Here is a 19575-nt window from a genome sequence, read left to right on the forward strand (position 1 = left end):
GTCCCATGACCTCCTGTCAGCGGGCGTTCGACACTTCACGTAGCCTTAACTTGCACATGGCCTGGCACAAGCACCGTGGTGACGTCACCACTACTTCGTGACGAATGGCGGTTGTTATTTGTGGGTGGGTACGTGTGTGTCTATGGGTAAGTGTGTGTGTGGGTATGTGTGAGAGTGTGCAAGGCTGCGTTGGCTGGGTCATGTAGCCCGCATACCCAGCCACCGCATGCCTAAACAGCTTTTGTTCGGCCGGATCGAGGGGGCTAAACGGGCGCGGCACGGGCTAGAGAAAAGATGGAGTGATGTGATACAGGAGGATGTGGAGCTGAGTGGACTTGCCGATGACCGGTACCAGCGGTATCAAGATCGGCCTCTGTGGAGGAAGCTTGTGAAGGACGCTACTGGGCAGTTGGAGGGAGTCGCCCTCCAACAACAACAGAGGGGGGAGGAGCGACGCTCACAACAACGAGTGGAGCGCCAGGTGGCTAAAGCACAGCAAGTTATCACAGTAGGCGGCACAGGTGTTGCATCAGCCAGTCGTCTCGGGCAGTCGACCAGTGGCATCTGGGTCTGCCGCCTGACCTCCTGCCAGCGGGCGTTCGACACTTCACGTGGCCTCAAGGTGCACATAGCCTGGCACAAGCGTCGTGGTGACGTCACCACCACTTAGTGGCGAATGGCGGTTGTTGTTGTTGGTGTGTGTTTGTGGGTAAGTGTGTTTTGTCTTTGTGTGTGGCGAGCGGTGGTGCAGTGGTTTGTGCGTTGTGCTACGAAGCCGGTTAAACCAAGTGCGATTCCCACCCACGACAAACAATGAATGACAAATATCTGAACCAGTCTTGTGCCTTTCCTAGGTCGACTCAACCATAACATAGATACCTGATGCGGCGTGTAAATATCAGTTCTGGGGAAACAAAGGCAGCCGGGCGTGGTGCTGTCCACACCACCCCCTTATAGGTGTGCCGTTCCAGGCTTCGTTGGTGCGCACAAACAGCACTTGCCTCAACAGCCTGTGTGGGCTACACGGGGGATCTTTGTTTGTGTGTGTGTTTTGGCGCGTGCCCCTCCAGGATGTGGAGCGTATTGCTCTGGGAGGTTGGCGTTGGGCGGCACGTGCCGCGGCTGCTGATGAGCGTATGATCATGGCGTCTCGTTGTGTTCCGCCCCGTGGCGTCTCGTGTTTTCATTTCAGCTTCTGGCTGATCCATTTATCACTTCCCTGACGCGGTGTTGTGATGGGGCTCATTTCATCGGCTTTTTCTCACACTCTGTTCTCAAGAATTGACCCAAAGTGGTACATTTCCAGTAATGTTTATGTTAAATTGTAAACACTTTCGGTAAATTGTCATTTGACTCGATTATTTCTACGTGGTACTGTGTCGAGTTAGGACCCATATCTCGCAGAGAGGGTCCTTGCTTATAATCAGCGGGTAGTTCACCATTGTTGCCTTGAGCAAGTCTGACTGCTGACAAGACGCTGAATGCCGCAACTGGTTCCAGAGTTTTGCTTGAATTAACGCGATGCTGTTGAAATTCTGCACCCGCAGAAAGCTGTGTGGTCGATGGGGAATGTGTGTAAAAAAATATTCATGTATATTGTTACGTGGAGAGACGGATATATGTGGGGGAGGCAAAGTGTCTGCTCATTTATTTTTTTGATGCAATAGAGTGGACCAGCCTCTTATATGTGGTTGTCATTGTCATATGAAGACTACACCCTGATGTATTTACAGCAGCACATGGCAACATTGGCTTGTGTGTGTGGTGTGGCATGTATATGGATGTGTGGCGTGTATATGGATGTGTGACGTGTGTGTGGCAGGTGTGTGGCGTGTATTTGGGTGTGTGGCACGTGTGTGTGTGTGGGCGAAGTGCTGGCCACCCGCCTTCTCGTGTACCATACCGGCCTTCATAGGTGCTCAATAACAGCACTTACCCCAAAAGTCTGTTAAAGCTATACGGGGTGTCTTTGTTTTTGTGTGTAAGCTGTGTGGCCGTAGTGGCCGCACACACGAGGGTAACGGTGTAAACGCCAAGCCGGCCCGTTGGTGGATCAGCGCTAGAGCTAGCTGGTCGCAATCATAGGGTCGTGAATTCAAGTCCAGTTTGGGGTGTGTTGACTCGGATCATTATCATAATCATTATCCCTCGGGGATTGATCAAGTGACCACCACTATGTGAGCAAGTAACGTCGGTTATCCTATGAATAGACTCGCCCCCACCATATGAATGTGGAATTTCTACCACTGGGTCTGCAGGGCTATGAATAGGAAATGAGAACCAATGCTTCTGCTCATTCGAGCAGGAAACTGCTCTGACTTTTGAAAATGAAGGGAATGACCCAGCGGGGCCGTGCGGGACCTGGCCGACTGCAGCTCATGGCAGCAAGGGCTCTGTCCTGTGTCTCACGTCCAGTGTGTGTGAGTGTGTACTCACCCTACGTGCTCAATGTGTGTGTGTGTGTGTGTTAATCTCACATGCTGCACGTGTGTGTGTATTAACCCTACGTGCTCCGTATGCTCGTGTACGTGTGTGTATCAACCGTGCATGCTCTGCGTGCCCCCAGGGAAAACGAGGTGCTAAAGGTGCAGTTGAAGAAGTACGTGGGTGCCGTGCAGATGCTGAGACGTGAAGCCGGGCACACGGGCACCGGTAAGCATCCCCGCGCCATACTGCGCCACAACACGCATTACCACACTATACCACAACACACATTACCACACTACACTGCATTGCTACACCGCACATTACCACAGCCCTACTCACCAGTGGGGCCTCCTACAGTAAAGGGGGACAGAGGGGTCGTGGGTCAGCGGGGCGGCAGGCTTGTTGTAGGATCCTGGTGAGACTGATTTAAATGTAAATTGTTTGTTGGTGCCAACAAAGTGGAAGTGTTTGTCTGTGCAAACCCACGCAGAATTACTCAGAGCACTTTGCATAACAAAAGCTCATTTCTTATTCTTCCAAACTAATCACATGATGAATAATTTAGCATCTTTTAACTGGCCAGGTTTCACTGCCCCTTTTTATCCATTTGTAAGTAAAGTGGAATGGGTAGCTAATGCAGACAATACAGACAAAGATCCCTCAAAGCCTCAACATGCTGTTGGGACAAGTGCTACCAGCGAGCAGACAACACACACCAACGTCCACAAACAATCGTGTGGATGACCGTACATCAGCGCACACAGTGGCACGTGCACGGGCAATCAGCACAACGCACACGTGAATCGCACACCAATTCGGAAAACGCCTTCTACCTGTGGGCATCGAGGTCGAAATCTCCCGCCTTGCCAGGGTATGGCGGCATGACAGCAAGAGGGTTAAATCTCCCGCCTTGCCAGGGTATGGCGGCATGACAGCAAGAGGGTTAAATCTCCCGCCTTGCCAGGGTATGGCGGCATGACAGCAAGGGGGTTAAATCTCCCGCCTTGCCAGGGTATGGCGGCATGACAGCAAGGGGGTTCAATTCCATCTGTATGGGGATCGATTGTTACTACCTCCCTCGCCTGCATGGGTTTCCCCCGGGTTCTCCGGTTTTCCTCCTGCGTATATATCGCACCTGCTCTGGCTGCTTTCCCACTTGTCTGTGGTTTTCCACGCCTCTTTATCATTATCTCTCTATCTCGGAGAGTGTGAATTAAAACTGTACATATTACATATTCTACATTGTAGATACAAAGAGAGTCCCTGTTTAACCTTTTCTATAAACTATCAGGTCAAGTATTGTTAGCCAGCACCTATTCAAGCCGGGAAACTCGGCACACCCGCAATGCTGATGTTTACATACTGCAATATGTACACATTTCAGGATGAGCTGACCTGGCGAAGGCCCTTTCTGGGTTAATTACTGTGGTCGGTCGTGAGCAGGAATAGAAATCGGGTCGCTGGGTTTGTAGCTGACCAACAACAAAAACAACCGCCATTCGCCACTAAGTAGCGGTGACGTCACCACGACGCTTGCGCCAGGCTATGTGCACCTTGAGGCCACTTGAAGTGTCTAACGCCCGCTGGCAGGAGGTCACGGGGCAGACCCAGGTGCCACACACCTACACACACATACACGTATTTACCCACAAACACACACACACCTACTCACACACAGATGTACCTACCAACACACACATCTACCCACACACAGACACACTGACACAGCCCCCCCCAGCGTGACACCACACACTTGGACAGGTGCTCACTGGTTGGACAGGCAGCAGCAGCATGGAGACAAATGCGCATCTGCGATGATAATTGTAATTATAGATTTTAAATGGAGCATCCTTCTCGACTTGTTATAGTTGTCAGTCAGCCTTGGCGGCTTCACAGCGGAAATCGCCGCACAGCGGTGGTTTAATTTGAGGTATTCTCACAAGGGCGATAATTTTACGCTTTCCCGCGGGAAGCCGGCGTGTGATGGGCGTGATGGGTTTTAAAATGGAAAAACGAGAGAGGAAACAAAGATTTAGCTTTTTCTGAGCACAGACGTGTCGGTTCACGAAGGGAGGGTGACAGCTTAAGTGTGCAGCCGAGAGTCAAGATGGCGCAGAGCTCGCGTGTGCAGATGCCGCCGCATCTCTGGGTCGCTGGGGCCGCCCTCGACTGCAGGCCACGGCGGTGTGGGAGGCTGGAGAAGGCCGCGTGTGTTCACGGGATAGTGCCGTCGGGCCAACGGCTACGTCCGTTGTTGCGCTATCTGCATGAATGGATGGGCGGTCGCTGCCGTTACCATCGCTGCTGCTGCTGCTGCTGCTGTGAGGGTTAACGATAAGAGCGGCAGATGCTCCACAATGTGAAGTCGCAGGAGCTCGCGGGTCCCAGAGAGAGAATTCCTTTTCGTTCATTAAATTAGCGAGCGAGCGGGATTAGCGCCCTCGGGCCGGGCCGATCTCTCGCCAAAATTTACGAAAAGCAATTCCCACAGAGCGGTGCGCAGGCGCTCCAGCCGGCGGGGCCGTGCGCGAGGAGACGGCGCGATGCACGAGATGCTTCGGAGCTGTCAGCGCCATTTAATGTGGTGCGCGGTTCCGCTAACCAGATTTACTGTATAAACTCTTGCTACGGTCAGTGGAACAAATTTATCTAAATCCTCCGGCCCCTTGATTCACTTTGTTACTTATTATTCGTCTTCAACACCAGAACAAATCCCTTGAGACGGAACATCCCATTGCAAGGTCGTCCAGAGTGTCAAGTCACACACGCACAGTGAACACGTGGTGATGCGCAACACACATTTTAAATAAATAACTTGTACAGCCGCTGCTGGACAAAGACCTCCCCATGCATTGCCGGTCATGAGGGTTATTTGACCGTACTTCACCATGCTGGTCAATGCCGGTTGGTGAATGGGGGCACCCAGGATCGGTTCAGATATCACTCACCGCCGATGTTAGCCACGGCCACAATTTGAGCTCGCCGGATTCATAGAGCAGCACCTCAACCGCTACCCCACAACTCCAACCAGAAAAATAAATTTTGCACAAATCACACGAGGGGTCACGGCTCCCCTACGGCGGGGTGGCTGGGGGCTGCGGCGGAACGAGCGGGCGGGTAAGCCCCCTCGCCTGCACCCGCACGGTCCAACTGCGTAGCCCCCACTTCTCCACGGCGGTTGAATAACGGCCGACACGGAGATACGAGATGTTCCCGACGTGGCGTCGTTTTCTCCGGTCCCCTAACCTCGCGCCCGCACGCCGCACACGGGCCGTGAACATTCGCACCCTTGGAGCATTTGTCACGGTTAGACCGCCCTAGCTGTGCCACGGGTGATTCATTAAAACTGTGACGTGGAGGCAATTTTACAGAATGCTGGTAATGCAAACCGAGCTAAAGATGCGTTTTTAATCACGCGCCAGGGTCGGGGGGTGGCGTGTGCGGGAGGAGGGGGACGCAGCGCGTTTGCTGTGCCAGCGGTTCTAGCATGATGATGATTCACTACCAAATCGAGCAGCGAGGACGCCGATGATGACACACGGCCCGCACAGCCTTCCTGTCTTTATTGCGGCAGAGCGGGGAGAATTAGCGCTGACCTTGCTAATACCATCAGCTTCGTCCCGGTGGGGCTCACAAGTGAAGCCCAGGGAGCGAGACTCTCCTTCATCCATGAGTAAAATCGTCGCTCTCCCGCCTCGGCAACAATGGCTGTTTCGCTTTTATGGCGTATTCTTATTCACGGGTCGGCTTTGCCTCCGCCTCTTAACGCGGCCTGACTCAGGCTTGAGCTTCTCAATTGGTTTCAGAGACGCACGAGCGGCTCAGCCGTGGCTCGGCTTGGCTCGCAGACATCCAGAATGGCGCTGGAAACATGCTGATAGCCGGCTCAAGTCTACCGTATGGCTGTGAGCTGGCTCCGCCAAGCCAGAATCACGGTCATTCACAATGCATGGAAGCATGGAGAGACACATGCTTGGAATTACATTGAGATACAGAAAGAGGAACCGTTAAGAGGAGTAAGCGGAGCTCGTTCAGAACGCGTTATGGCCAGAAGGGTTGATGAACAATGGTCAAGAATAACAATGGAAGTGGCAGCCAAGGAATGGAACGCGCATGAGAGTACATCCAACGAGGAGATGAAGCGACAAGATCTGTTCGTGTGCAGGTGCTTAGTGAATTCTCAAATCGCATGATGGCGAGAGGTGGCGGCAGTCTGAGGAGGTCTTCATCCAGCAATTGATTAATCATGGCTGATGATGATGATGTTGTACTTTCTTCACGAGCGTGTTTCAGATCCAATGCTTGTACAGGCTTCATGTCGTCCCATGTTAAACCAGGCCTCAAGGCGTGTCACAGGAGCTTTGTGGATAGCTTCCTGTGTGTGTCGAGGCTCTGAAATTCGAAATTGTAGGGGGGTGGGGGGGAGGGCAGTGGCTGTGATGGCTGGGACCCTCGCAGATTCGGAGCGGAGGCCTCTTCTCGGGAGGGGCTGTCAGAGAGCGCCTTTAGTCCTCGCTGCGTGACATCCAAGATTCGCACAGAGGATGGGCATCAGGGGGAGGCACCATGCCTGGCCGTGGCTGTCTTCTCACAACTGGCGTCGACATGACATGTTGTATTCGTTGGGTATCTACATCACATATCTACGTGACTTTACCGAAAGACCCAAAGGATATGAATCCCTGCAGTCATGAAAGCTTTAAGTCATGACATGTTGTGTTAAGCACTTGTATTTTTAGGCTGAGCCGACCTAGCGGGGGGTACCCTCGGCAGCTGCTAGGCCCTGCTGGCATTGAAGTGCGAGGCTCAAGTTAAAAGCGCCTTCGCGTGGTGCTTGAAACACTCGTTAGGGCAGGAAATGATTAGAGCGGTGGCTTTTTTTTATTCCTTTTTTCTGTCATTTTATCCCCCAGTGTTATCCTAATCGCACTCTTGGCATTAGAAAATTTTCCAGCAAAGAACTAATTTGGGATTGCGGCAACATTAGACCCTACGGTGGATCTGCTGGAGATTGTGTCCACGATACGACCTCCTTCGCATTGATCGGCGTGAATACCACGTACAAAATTATTATTTCTAATTAAGTGACCCTTCATCCATGCTCGAGGGCAGCAGCACCCTCTTGCCCGCCGTGCTCCAGCGTCACGTTCCTCACGGCGGAGACGCAGCAAGATTGCGTGCGTGATTTAATATGAAGATTAATCTAGTGAGGCGTTCCAGTTCCAGCTCTCCGGGCAACAGAGATGCACGTTGCATGGTATTCACATTGCATTGTTAGTCACGGAGTTTTTTTTAATCTCAGAGCTTGAATTTGCCAAGATAAAGGAAAAAACAACAGCAAATTGAATGCCTTTGATTTTGAGACCATCATGGACTCACCGCTCTGCGAGGACCCGGCGTAATCATCAACGGGCGGCCGCCTGGACTCGAAGCCAGAATCTCGGCGGTGCGCAGCTCGGTGCTTGGACCTCTGAGCCGCCCGGCCGCTGGCCTAGTTATCTCCCGCGTGCTATGGTTGTGCACGGTTGGCAAGGAATGGTGCGTTTGAGTGATAAGCGAGTGGGGCGAGCGCCGCCTCCCCCTCCAAATATCCGTTCCTCCACGTAAAGCATAAAATAGGTTCGTACACATCCCTTTGGCCACACGGACCTCCGAGGAGTCATTTCAGCAGCGTTTGGTTCAACATAAGTAAAAGTATGGACCGGTTTCAATATTTGGTGTCTCTTCAGCAGTCAGGCTCACATGAACCAATGCTGGTAAACTGCCATATGTTTAAAGGGAAGGACCCTCTATTAGATATGGTTTAATTAACGTAATGCGTAGGTTTTTGTGTTATGATTCATGATTACATTTTTAGGTGAGGCCACGCAATTATCACGTCAACTCTCTGTCGTGGGATCCTCCTACAATCCAAGAACCTGGAATGGATTTTATTCTGACTTCCTGCACCGCATCCTGAAGATGCCCAGCACAGTTCTGTGTGAAACGTCGTGCATCAAACCTCTGCTAAATTTCCACTTTGAGAGTTATTCTTCAACTCACCCGGTGACTGAGCTGAAACAACAACAGTAATAACCGGTGCATCATTAAGCACTTGACGCCACGTGCCCATTTAATGTACTTGGCTGTGTCGGGTGGTGGAGGGTCTTATTATACAAATTTGGCTGCATCGTTCATATCGAGGGAGCCTGGTTATCGCAGCGCATGTCTTCCTCAATTAACCCCATCCATGAGGGGTTTCCTCTTGGGAATCTACGCGTGACTTTTCCACTCACATCATTATTATTATTTCCATAATTGTTTACCCAGGAAAGCTTCACTGAATCTCAAGACTCTTTTTCAGGAGGGTCTTGCCAAGTTTGTCCCAGTAGGTGGTGATGACTGTGCTTAAGCCCCTATTTGCGTAATTTGCATGTCATTCTTCAGGGAGGAAGCCGGAGATCCCAGAAGAAACCAATGCAGAACCGGGGAGAATATTCAAACTGCGTATATTGAAAGTCGGGAATCGAACCAAGGACCTTTTTGCTTTGAGCCACCCTGTTGCCCATTATAAGAAATATTGAGAGATTCAACCTGATTGAGCTTCAGTGACTCACTTCACCTCCCTCCCTCTCTTTGCGACACCCACTCCGACCATGGCCTGCTCCCTGCACTAGGAGCAACCCTGCGGCTGGGGGAGGCAGACCCCTCGCCCCTGCCGGAGCCCCGCCCGCTGGTGGACACGGAGGAGCTGGCCAGCACCTACGAACGCAAGCTCATAGAGGTGAGAGGCCACGTCCGTCTGGCGAGAGTTGGCACAGAGTTGTCAAATGATCTGGTGGTTCCGGTGCCGCTGGTCACAAAAGCAAAGTTTGTGGGGAATAATCGCCATTTTCTATACTTTTGAGGCATAAGCAATTAGAAAATAACACTTACTACCCAGGAACAAAAATCGTGTTACATATGCAATCAGACCATGTCCTGGCCGCTCCCCTATATACATATATATCTATACCTTGAGATACTACTGCACCTCATCAGTATTCTTAGACTCTCAGTCATTGCATGCTGCATATCTCTCCATACTGTGTATGGCTGTCGTATTAGTATTATTTTTAGTGGTGCGGCAGTGTGAGTGTGCGTGTGTGCATACGGGCGCTGACGTATGTGGCCGTGCTCAGAACTGCCACTCGCTATTTCTGTTGGTCCCCGCGTGCCCACGCAAACGCGCCTAAGCCGTGGAAATTGCCATCCCGCACAAAGGTGGGGGGGGGGGGGGGAGTGGCGGCTTTACGCGCGATGTTGCTTGCAGGTCCGTTTATTTTAAATCTAATTAGCGTGCCGAGTGGGCCCGGCGATCGGCGAGCCCGCCTCGTCGCTGCATTGTGCAGCAGAAATGAACGTCGCGCTTATGCAGCCGAGCACGATTTACAGAGAGCGATGGGCAAATTACCCACGGTGCCCGCCCTGCGTGGTGCCGGCGTGGGCAGCGCACTTGGTGCCCGTAAATATTTGTGGCCCCTTGGCCGGCACGTGCCGTTTGTGGCTGTACTGCGGCTGTGCTGCAGCAGTGCTCGGACATACTGAATATGTTTTTGTATGATTAGCATCGTGTTCGTTTACCCAGGAAAGCCGAGCCAAGTTGCATGACCCATTTTTAGGTGGGTCTTGCCAACGTGTTTTTTGACAGTAGGTGCCGATGGTTGTTGTGCCTGATCCAAATTGAGTCACGTGCAGCTAATTTTCTAGCATTGGGACGTTTGGCCAATACCAGCTACATTGGGTGTTGTTGTTTTAGCTATGGGAGGAAACCAGACAACCTGGAGGAAACCCATGCGGATCAGGCAGAGAACATACAGTGGTGGGCAACCTGCAGCCTGTGGATCCTCCCACGGTGGCCTGGTCTCAGTGTCTTTTGCGTAATGCATGGAGTCATGATTCGTCACAAGCACGATTTCAAGCTTGTGGCCCACTGAGGTGAAGGAGGGCCGCCTATGTGCCCCACTAACTCGGCTAGGTTGCCCAGCACTGCCGAATTTAGACAGGAATCGAACCCTGTCCTTTCAGGAGTGAGTGTTAGCATTGCACAGCCAACCTGCCCCACCCATGAGAAGAAATGTTGGATGATTCCACCTGGTTGAGTTGCAGTGACTCACCTTCCTTCCTCCCTGTGAGGCACCCGTGCTGCTCCTTAATGATTGTTGCACTCACACAGCCCGGCACAATTTACACAGAATGATGATGGCACATTACCCACGGTGCCCGCCCTACTGGATGGCGGCCGGACAGCGACTTCACGCCCGTGAACATTTGCCGTGAATATTTAAAGCAGCTTGGAGATGACGAGATGCATTCTTGGCTTCACGATGACAAACGTAAAGAGGAGCACGTGGATCAGAGAATACACGCTGGTTGATGACGTCACATAAGCTGTGCGGAGAAGTGAGTGGGGCTTGGGCACGGAGCGTCACCGCCAGTGGGGACAATGGCCCATGGTCGAGACCGATAACGGAGCGGCAGCCAAATAATGCAATGCTCCCAAGAGGCCATCCACCGCGGAGATGGAGCGATGAAATAATTTCACGTGTAGGTACTGGATGGATGATTGCATCTTGAGATCCAGAGAGGTGGTGAGCGACGTGGGGAGGCATTCCTCCTGCAGTGGATTGATCATTGCTGATGATAATGATTTGAATCATTACCTTTAGGGTACCGGGTTGTTTGCAAGATACTCCAGTGAGCGCCGATATGTGGCCACATCCTGGGCTTCTGTGATGCCGTTGTGGAGGGTGGCGCAGTGGTAGAATGGTTTGATTATTGAGTCGTATGCCTTTCTTTTGCGGGGATCGAAACCAGCCTTCTTGCTGAGATGCGGGCATTACCACCACACTGCCATCCTGTACAAGCCACATTCAGCGATTCCCTACCCGACAGCTGCATTGGTGAGGAATATCACCATGGCAACCCTCGGGTTGGGCCCACAATGCATCTGTGGATGTAGTGAAGCAGCAGGGTGGGGGTGATGGAAAGGTATTGATGCAGGGTTGTGAAGTGAGTCATTGTTTATATATAAATCTTCATTAGAAACACAACACACATTTCCATTACCTCTCGACATTAATAAATATGTTGTGGCTGCGCAGCGCTAGCGAGGGTGATACTTTGGCTTTGCCGAGTGCCATCGGTGAATTCCCTCGGGGGCAATCTTCCCAAGACAGGCGGATGTGTGTGCGAGCGCCCGTGCGCGCGAGTCGCCGATCCCCGCTCCCCGCTGCACACGTTCACATGTACACATCACACACACGCGCAAACACTCACACAGTAAGACGTTGACATCAAAGGGAAATTGCCCAAAAATCCTGCGGCTGTGGCCTCGTTGAGTGCGCTCCGCGCTTCATGAGACATATTTTTTTCTTCTGGTGCGAATTGATATTCACGAAGTGGTCTCGCAATGATTCTCCCACCACCGGATGATCAAAGTGGACTCCGATTGTCCGGCCACAACGAAGTGCACTCACTCAGCCCCGCAGCTGTCAAACTCTCTGCAGCAGGTGGAGGCATGCGGATAAAATGATTTAAATTAGGACGATTAAGCGACGGGCATCGCACCGTTTCTCCTAATGCACGGGGTGAATGCCAGAGCAGGATGCTCGACACTCTACGCTGCACATGTATACGTACACACACTCTACACACGATACACTACATATACACGATGCACTCTGACCTCCTGGATGCTATTTTGACTTAATGGCGGTTGTCCCGATGATGCTCGACGCAGCCTCAAGCGAATGTTTGCCGTATTTCGTAGTCGTATTTAGTAGTGCTCGTGACTCGCACGACGAGGGTTAACCTGGCCACGCTCTGCATGGATACCCTGGTTGTAAGGATTGCTCCGCAACTCAGCGCAGGGCGAGCCGAAACAATAGCAATTGGCGTGCCGTTAAAATGGTTGTAACAGGCGACAGTTGAATTTGTTTGGCTATGTCGAGTGATGGAGGGTCTCGTGACAAAAATTCGTCCAAATTATTACATGGCCACAAGAAAAATATAACGTGTTTCTTGTGCAGTTGAGTGTTTCAGTCATCATCATCATCATCCTCTGCCACGATCTGTGCACTGCTGACAAAAGGTCTCCTCACGTCAACGCCGTCCCCCATACAAGTGCACACACGGGGGGGGGGGGGTGGTGGTGAGAGCGAGGGCAGGGCGCTCCCCATCACACCGTTACTCAGTCCGCGATGCGTTTAACATTCGTCTGCAGTTTGTTTAACGGTGACTGCATCGAGCGCCCCCCGAGTTCTTCTATGGCCCCCCTTTAACGAAGGTCATACGAGCAGGTTGTACGGACTTGCAGATCCGTAAATCGTCCATAATTACCGGTATAATAAACCCCGCAGGAGTGGAGCGGGCGGAGAGCCGGCGAGTCTCTCGGCCACGTTATGCGCCGATGGTTTTTGCCGGAAATGAATCCTGAATTGGGTGTAATGAGCCGCGCAATTAATTCATTATTTATCTTGTCGAACGCTCACCACCACCCCCCCCCCCCCCCCTTAGCTGTCAGTGTCTTCTCTTCCTCCGCGCGTGCATGCAAAGCTGAGTGGGCTGCTTGTCTCCTCGCCCCCGATGGTGATCCTGCGGGGAGGAGAGCGGGTGATTTTGTCGAGAGCACAGCGTAGGGCGCCATTGCTATTTCGAGACGTGTTTTGTTTTTAAACACAGCTGCCGACTGAGCACAGGGCCCCAAAAAGCCGTAGCCGTCAAGCAGCGAACAGCACTATCGCAGTTTGAGCGAAGCGTGGTCACGCATCGACGTTGAATCCGGTGGTGAGAGGTCCTCGGCCACCGGTGGTGGTGGTGAGGAGGAGGAGTGGGAGGGCGGTGGGGAGGGAGGAGGAATGGGCGAGGAATCATCGTCTTCCATTGCCTCGTTTGGCGGGGTTCATTAAGCAACCCGGGCGAGGAGGCAATGGAATGAAATTACTCATCCACGCATGCATGTTCATAAAGAAACGCGTGCGTGTGAATGAGCGGGCATGCGAGGTGCAGTAATTCAGCCTTCTTCCTCATCCCGCCGCCGACATGATGACAGCGTGGCCTTTCCGAGGAAAAAGGGAAATTACATTTTCTGCAGATTACGCGCGAGAGAGTGCAGGTCGGTGCTCGGCTCCCTGATGAGCATTAAGTTTGTCGTGTGGCTTCGAAAAAAATTCGGCCATCAGCTGTCTCGCCCCAACCCGTCCTCGTGCAGCCGCTTGCTCTCTAGCTCGCTCGCTCTCTCGCTCGCTCGCTCTCTCGCTCGCTCGAGGGTCTAAGACTGCTGCCGGTAGTGAGCACCGCAGGTGGGGATGGTGGAAGAGAGAGAGGAATGTTCCCTGCTTGCTTGCGGAGGTTCACTGTTCAAATCTGGCAGGCCGCCCCGGTTATTATTCCGAGTGTATTAACCAAAAAACCACGCGAAGCCCACTTTACAGTGGAGGTTAGAAATCCCGTGACGTAGGGCTCTGTTTGCTGGCGTCTGGGCCCAAATTTGAATTCTAGAATTAGCCCGCACGAATGCGATGCAAGTTTCTTATCGCGTATGAAACGCGCTGAGGTGCCCCGGCATAAGTGGGGGGGGGCGCATCACAAGCAAATCGTTATCACCCAAACAACAACTGACACCTCCAAATCAACTGGGTAACGTGGCCGAGGGGGCGGCCCAGGTAAAACAAATATACAGCGGATGCTCCTCTTTCGGCTTCCGTGGGCCTCCTCAGCAGCGACGATGAGTTGCTTGTCTACCGATCTCGCCACTTCTCAGCAGCGACGATGAGTTGCTTGTCTACCGATCTCGCCACTTCTCTCCTTGCAATCCCCTCTGTTCTACATCTCCGTTGACCAGTCCAGCGGAAAGACGAATGTAGGTTAGGCCCCCGTACCTGTGTTTGTTTGTGTCGCTTCGTATTTGCGATTGCATCTTGGGGTCGTGCATGTCACCGAACTGCTGACCCTCGACGAGTGAGAAGTGTCATGTACTTGAACCCGGCGTGCCATGTAAACAGACGTTCCGTTAATTATTTTGCTGCAAGCAGGGTCAATCGGCAGCCCAGATAATCCACGCGCGGGTGATCGAGGGTTAACTGTACCGTGTGAAGTGCGCATTGATATGTACAGACGGTACAGAAGCGTCCACGGTGCATTGCCTACAGAGAACAAAGTGTTGATGAATTTGGGACAGGAAGAGCGGCAGTCGTTTGTACACTTTTATTTTATCCAAGAAAATCTTTCACTTGCGCACTCCCTGGAGATGGAACATCTTGTTTGCAGCGGTGCACATAGGAGAAAGCATTCTGGGAAATTGCCCCTCTTTTGCCGTGAGGCTTATCTCCATAGCGGTTGATGTTTCCCTCTGTATTTCTGGGCAGCGGGAACCGTCGTGCCCTCGCAGCAAGAAGTGGCTGGGTTTGATTCCCTACTCGGCCACCGTTCTGCGAGCAGTGTGTATGTGCTGCCCAATTGGGCTCACGCACAGCAGCAACATTGCCCTTTGCTGTGCAAGCGAGACACTGCCGATGGAGAGTCGCCAGACAAGCTCAGTAATAACAAGAATATGTTTCGCATGCAACGAGCAATTTCGAGGATGCTCCTTGCTCTTTCCCTGCGCCGCAGCCAGGGGCTCGTTTTCTTTGATGAAGGCATCGGGCAATAACGCGCGGGCCGTGTAATGGGCCACGCGGCGGAAATGTCACGCGGGCGCGAGGGCGCGGGGGCGCGGGGGGCCACGGCGACCTCTGCGCACATTGCCCCTCCCTGCTTTCCCCGCGCGACCCCGGCAACCCCGGCAACCCAGCGCTTTATCTGGCAGCGGAACACCTGTCACAACACGTGCTCTCGGCTGGCCCGGCGCAAGCGGCGTATCGATTAGGAGGGAGAGAGCGAGGGGGGGGGGAACGGGAGGGGGCCAAAGAGAGGAGAAGAGCAGCGTCGAGAGACAAAGCTAGAGAGAAAGAGACGAAGAGGGGAGCATGAGGAGGGTGCAAGGGAGTGCGGAGAGTGAACAGAGGTGGATCTATACATTTCCAGGGGGGTGGCAGTCCAAAAATGTTGAGCTTTCAAATAGGGTCCCTTACCACTGGAAGGGAAGGGAATGAGTGGGAGGAAGATGGAACAGATACGCTGAAGGATTGTGGGAGGGGTGGAGGGAAGGAGGGAGAGGAGGGCTTGGAGCTGGCAGCGATGACGACGACCTAGAGATGCCTTCCGGGCCTCATGGGGGCCGGCCAATTCAGAGCCGCCTCCCACACATGGCCGCCACCTTTGCGGCGGCGGCCATCACCGAAGGATCAACCCGGCCTGAGCCCCTCGCGGGATTCCCGGGGTTTTATTCAATTTCCGCCGCTGTCATTATTCTGGTTTCATTCGTCCTTTGGATCACGCGTGCACGCGGGTAATGATCGGGCCGAATTCCTGTCGCAAGACCCTGCACCACCCGACAGCCAAACTAAATCCAGGAAATCATTCTGGATTTTTGCAGCCAATGTTGCGATTCATATTCGATTGTTGAGTTAGGCCACATGATCATCTTGTCAAATCTGTGTCGTGGGATCCTCCTAAAATCCGGGAACTCTAAATGGGTCTTATACTGATTCCCTAGATCTTGTCCTAAAGATGCCTGGTGCAGTTTCAAGCGAAATATCGTTTATCAAATAATTACTGCTAAGTTCGGTTGTGAGGATTGGTTCTGTAACTCACCGGAGAGCGAGCCGAAAAGATCACAATAACAATAACAAACGGCGCGTCGTTAAATGCTAGTGCACAGGATGATTTAATTGGTTTGGCTGTCAGGTGGCCAGGTTATTACGTGGCCTAACCCAGAAATCAATTATGAATCATCACGTTGGCTGCGATAACACCAATGCATTAGGATGGCAGGTGTGATGAAGAGGAGGAGGAGGATGACGATGATGATGACGAGGACGAGGCAGACCTCTGAATGGCAGTTGCGGGGCACGGCAAGCGGCCGTGCAGCCATGGGAGGTGCAGTGAGACAGACGTCGTTTAAACGTCGGAGTGAGGCACGCGAGGGAAAGGGCCCGGCGCTTCCTCGACGCTCCTCCCTCCGCGCTGCGAACGCGGCTGCTCACGCCCCACGTATAAAGCACAGCGCTCGATTGTGACGGCGCACACAAAGGTGTCTTTCTTCCTTTCTTTCATCGGAGGAGAATAATGGCCTCCCAAGGGCACGGGTCGGAGAGAAACCGCGTCGGCGCCGTTGGCGCGCGCGGTTGTGTGTGTTTGTGTGCGGCGGTAGAGGGGTGCGATTGTGCATGCACGGTGCGCCTCGGGGCATGAGGTACGCACCTTGTCTCACTTCCAGGGTCTTCCTGAAGATGCTTGATGGAGGAGTCAAACGTCGTGCATTTAATTACTGCTGAAATTTGGTTATGAGAGTTGTTCTTCAATTGACCAGTGAGTGACTGAAACGATAATATTGCCCAGAATATTGAAATATCTCTAAAGACCAATGCATGAATGAAAAAGTAATAAAAAACTGCACTCACATGTCCAGATCATAAGAGTAAAAGCTGATATTGACAATAACGACAACTTCATTCCCACTGTAGATAAAATTCAGATAAAAGGCAGTAATAATAATTATATAATGTAGGTAACATCCAATCAGGCTACAGGAGAAGCCAATGAATAACAATGGATGTTCAAGCCAGATGTAAATCTGCTGCCAGTCACCATTCCTGATGTGGGCAGGGACAGGAGCCTTCCATCGCCTTGCTGCTTAGCAACAGAATGTGCGGTCACCTCTTTTGGATTGGATAACTGCTTTTACACGCACGACAATTCAATTTGAATGGCCATGTCGGGTGGTGGAGGGTCTTGACAACCTTACTCGAAAATCAACGATGGCTCGTAATAATGGCCGCGAATACCTACATTGTGTTAAATCTCTATGTGTATTTGTGTCTTTGTCACCGTGTGTATGCATGTGTGTGAGTTTGATGTTGGGAAGCAGCAATGTTGCAGTGACCCGAGTTTGAATCCTGCTCACGACCAGCATCACTAGATGAAAATCTGTACCTTCCGTAGGTCCTACTCAGCCCTTAAATGAGTACCTGGTGCAGTGTGTAAATATCAACACTGGGGAGACAAAGGCAGCAGGGCATGGTCCCGGCCATACCACCCACTCATGCACTGTGCTGGCCTTCGTAGATGCTCGCTTGTCCCAACAGTCTGTTGAGGCCGTTTGTCCTGTGCACAGGAACTGCATTGAAACAATGTATACACACACACACCACACTGCGTGTTTATACAGCATGTGTAAACGCGATGGGATTTCAAGTCTCTGCATTGAACTCCTCCGGCAGGCAAGGCTGCGCTGGCTGGGTCTTGTAGCCCGCATGCCCAGCCACTGCATACCCAAGCAGCTTCTGTTTGGCCACATGGGCTGGAGAGGAGATGGACTGAAGCGGTACGGGAGAATGTGGAGCTGAGTGGACTTGCCGATGGCTGGTACCAGCGGTGTCAAGATCGGCCTCTTTGGAGGAGGCTCGTGAAGGATGCTTGCTACTGGGCAGTTGGAAGGCAGTCACCCTCCACACCCTCCAGTAACAACAGAGGGCAGAGGAGTGACGCTCACAACAATGAGTGGAGCGGCGGGTAGCTAAAATACAGCAAGTTGGCACAGTAGGGGGTACAGCTGGTGCATCTACCGATCATCTCAGTCAGCCAACCCATAGCACATGTTGGGCCTGTCCCGATACCTGCTGTCAGCGAGCCTTCGACACTTCACATGGCCTCAAAGGGCACCCGGCCTGGCACAGGCGCCGTGGTGGCGTCACCCACCGTCCGTTAGTGGCGAATGGCAGGTATTGGTATTGGTGTGCATGTGCGTGCGTGTGTGCGTGCGTGTGTATGCATTCATGTATATGTATGTGTGCATATGTGTGCAGTGACAATTATCTGACCTGGTCCTAAGCCTCCCCTAGGTCGGCTCAGCCTCAAATGAGTGCCTTGTGTGGTGTGTCAATATCGCCACTGGGGAGACCGGCGGATGGGCATGGTGTTGGCCACCTACCTCACCATGTGCTGTGCCGGCCTTCATAGGTGCTCGCTAACAATACTTGCCCCTGCAGTCTGTTAAGGCTATACGGGATATCTTTCTTTTTGCCTTGTGTGTGTGCATATTCCCACTTGTCAGGTGGCAGAGATGCATGGGGAGCTGATGGAGTTTAACGAGCGTCTGCACCGCAGCCTCATGGGGAAGGACGCGCTCATCCGCCAGATGAGGCAGGAGCTGGTGGAGCTGCGTGGGCCCGTGGGTGTAACACCACACGACTCACACTCACGGCACGGAGTGTCGCACTGCTCCTAGGCTCACACTCCCGGCACGGAGTGTCACACCCTCCTAGCCTCACACTCCCCGCACGGAGTGTCACACCGCTCCTAGCCTCACACTCCCCGCACGGAGCGTCACACCGCTCCTAGGCTCACACTCCCCGCACGGAGCGTCACACCGCTCCTAGGCTCACATTCCCGGCACGGAGTGTCACACCGCTCCTAGCCTCACACTCCCCGCACGGAGCGTCACACCGCTCCTAGCCTCACACTCCCCGCACGGAGCGTCACACCGCGCCTAGGCTCACACTCCCGGCACGGAGTGTCACACCGCTCCTAGCCTCACACTCCCCGCATGGAGCGTCGCACCGCTCCTAGGCTCACACTCCCGGCACGGAGTGTCACACCCTCCTAGCCTCACACTCCCCGCACGGAGTGTCACACCGCTCCTAGCCTCACACTCCCCGCACGGAGTGTCACACCGCTCCTAGCCTCACACTCCCCGCACAGAGCGTCACACCGCTTCTAGCCTCACACTCCCCGCACGGAGCGTCACACCGCTCCTAGGCTCACACGCATGGCACGGAGCGTCACACCGCTCCTAGCCTCACACTCCCGGAGCGTCACACCACTCCTAGCCTCACACTCCCCGCACGGAGCATCACACCGCTCCTAGCTTCACACTCCCCGCACGGAGCGTCACACCGCTCCTAGCGCCCATGGCGTGGGGAAGCTCACGTCCAGCAGTTGATTGAAAAAAAGTACCGGCACACGGCATGGTAGGGTCACCACCTGTGGGAGAATCTGCGGCTGCCGTGTTTTAGTGCCAGGGATTGA

At 53.0% G+C, this 19575-nt stretch overlaps 1 protein-coding gene across 1 annotated transcript in view; it reads left to right on the forward strand.

Moving 5' to 3' along the window:
• SNX29 (sorting nexin 29) overlaps positions 1–19575 on the forward strand; it is a 58720-nt gene that overhangs the window by 12444 nt on the left and 26701 nt on the right. Inside the window, exons 16-18 of the mRNA XM_061549577.1 lie at positions 2567–2652; positions 9084–9190; positions 18602–18718. Of these exons, the coding sequence (XP_061405561.1) occupies positions 2567–2652; positions 9084–9190; positions 18602–18718 (310 nt within the window). The remainder of the gene's footprint in view (positions 1–2566; positions 2653–9083; positions 9191–18601; positions 18719–19575) is intronic.

Source organism: Lethenteron reissneri, chromosome 10, assembly GCF_015708825.2.
Source record: "Lethenteron reissneri isolate LAM-NWPU_2019-01 chromosome 10, ASM1570882v1, whole genome shotgun sequence".
Taxonomy (NCBI): domain Eukaryota; kingdom Metazoa; phylum Chordata; class Hyperoartia; order Petromyzontiformes; family Petromyzontidae; genus Lethenteron; species Lethenteron reissneri.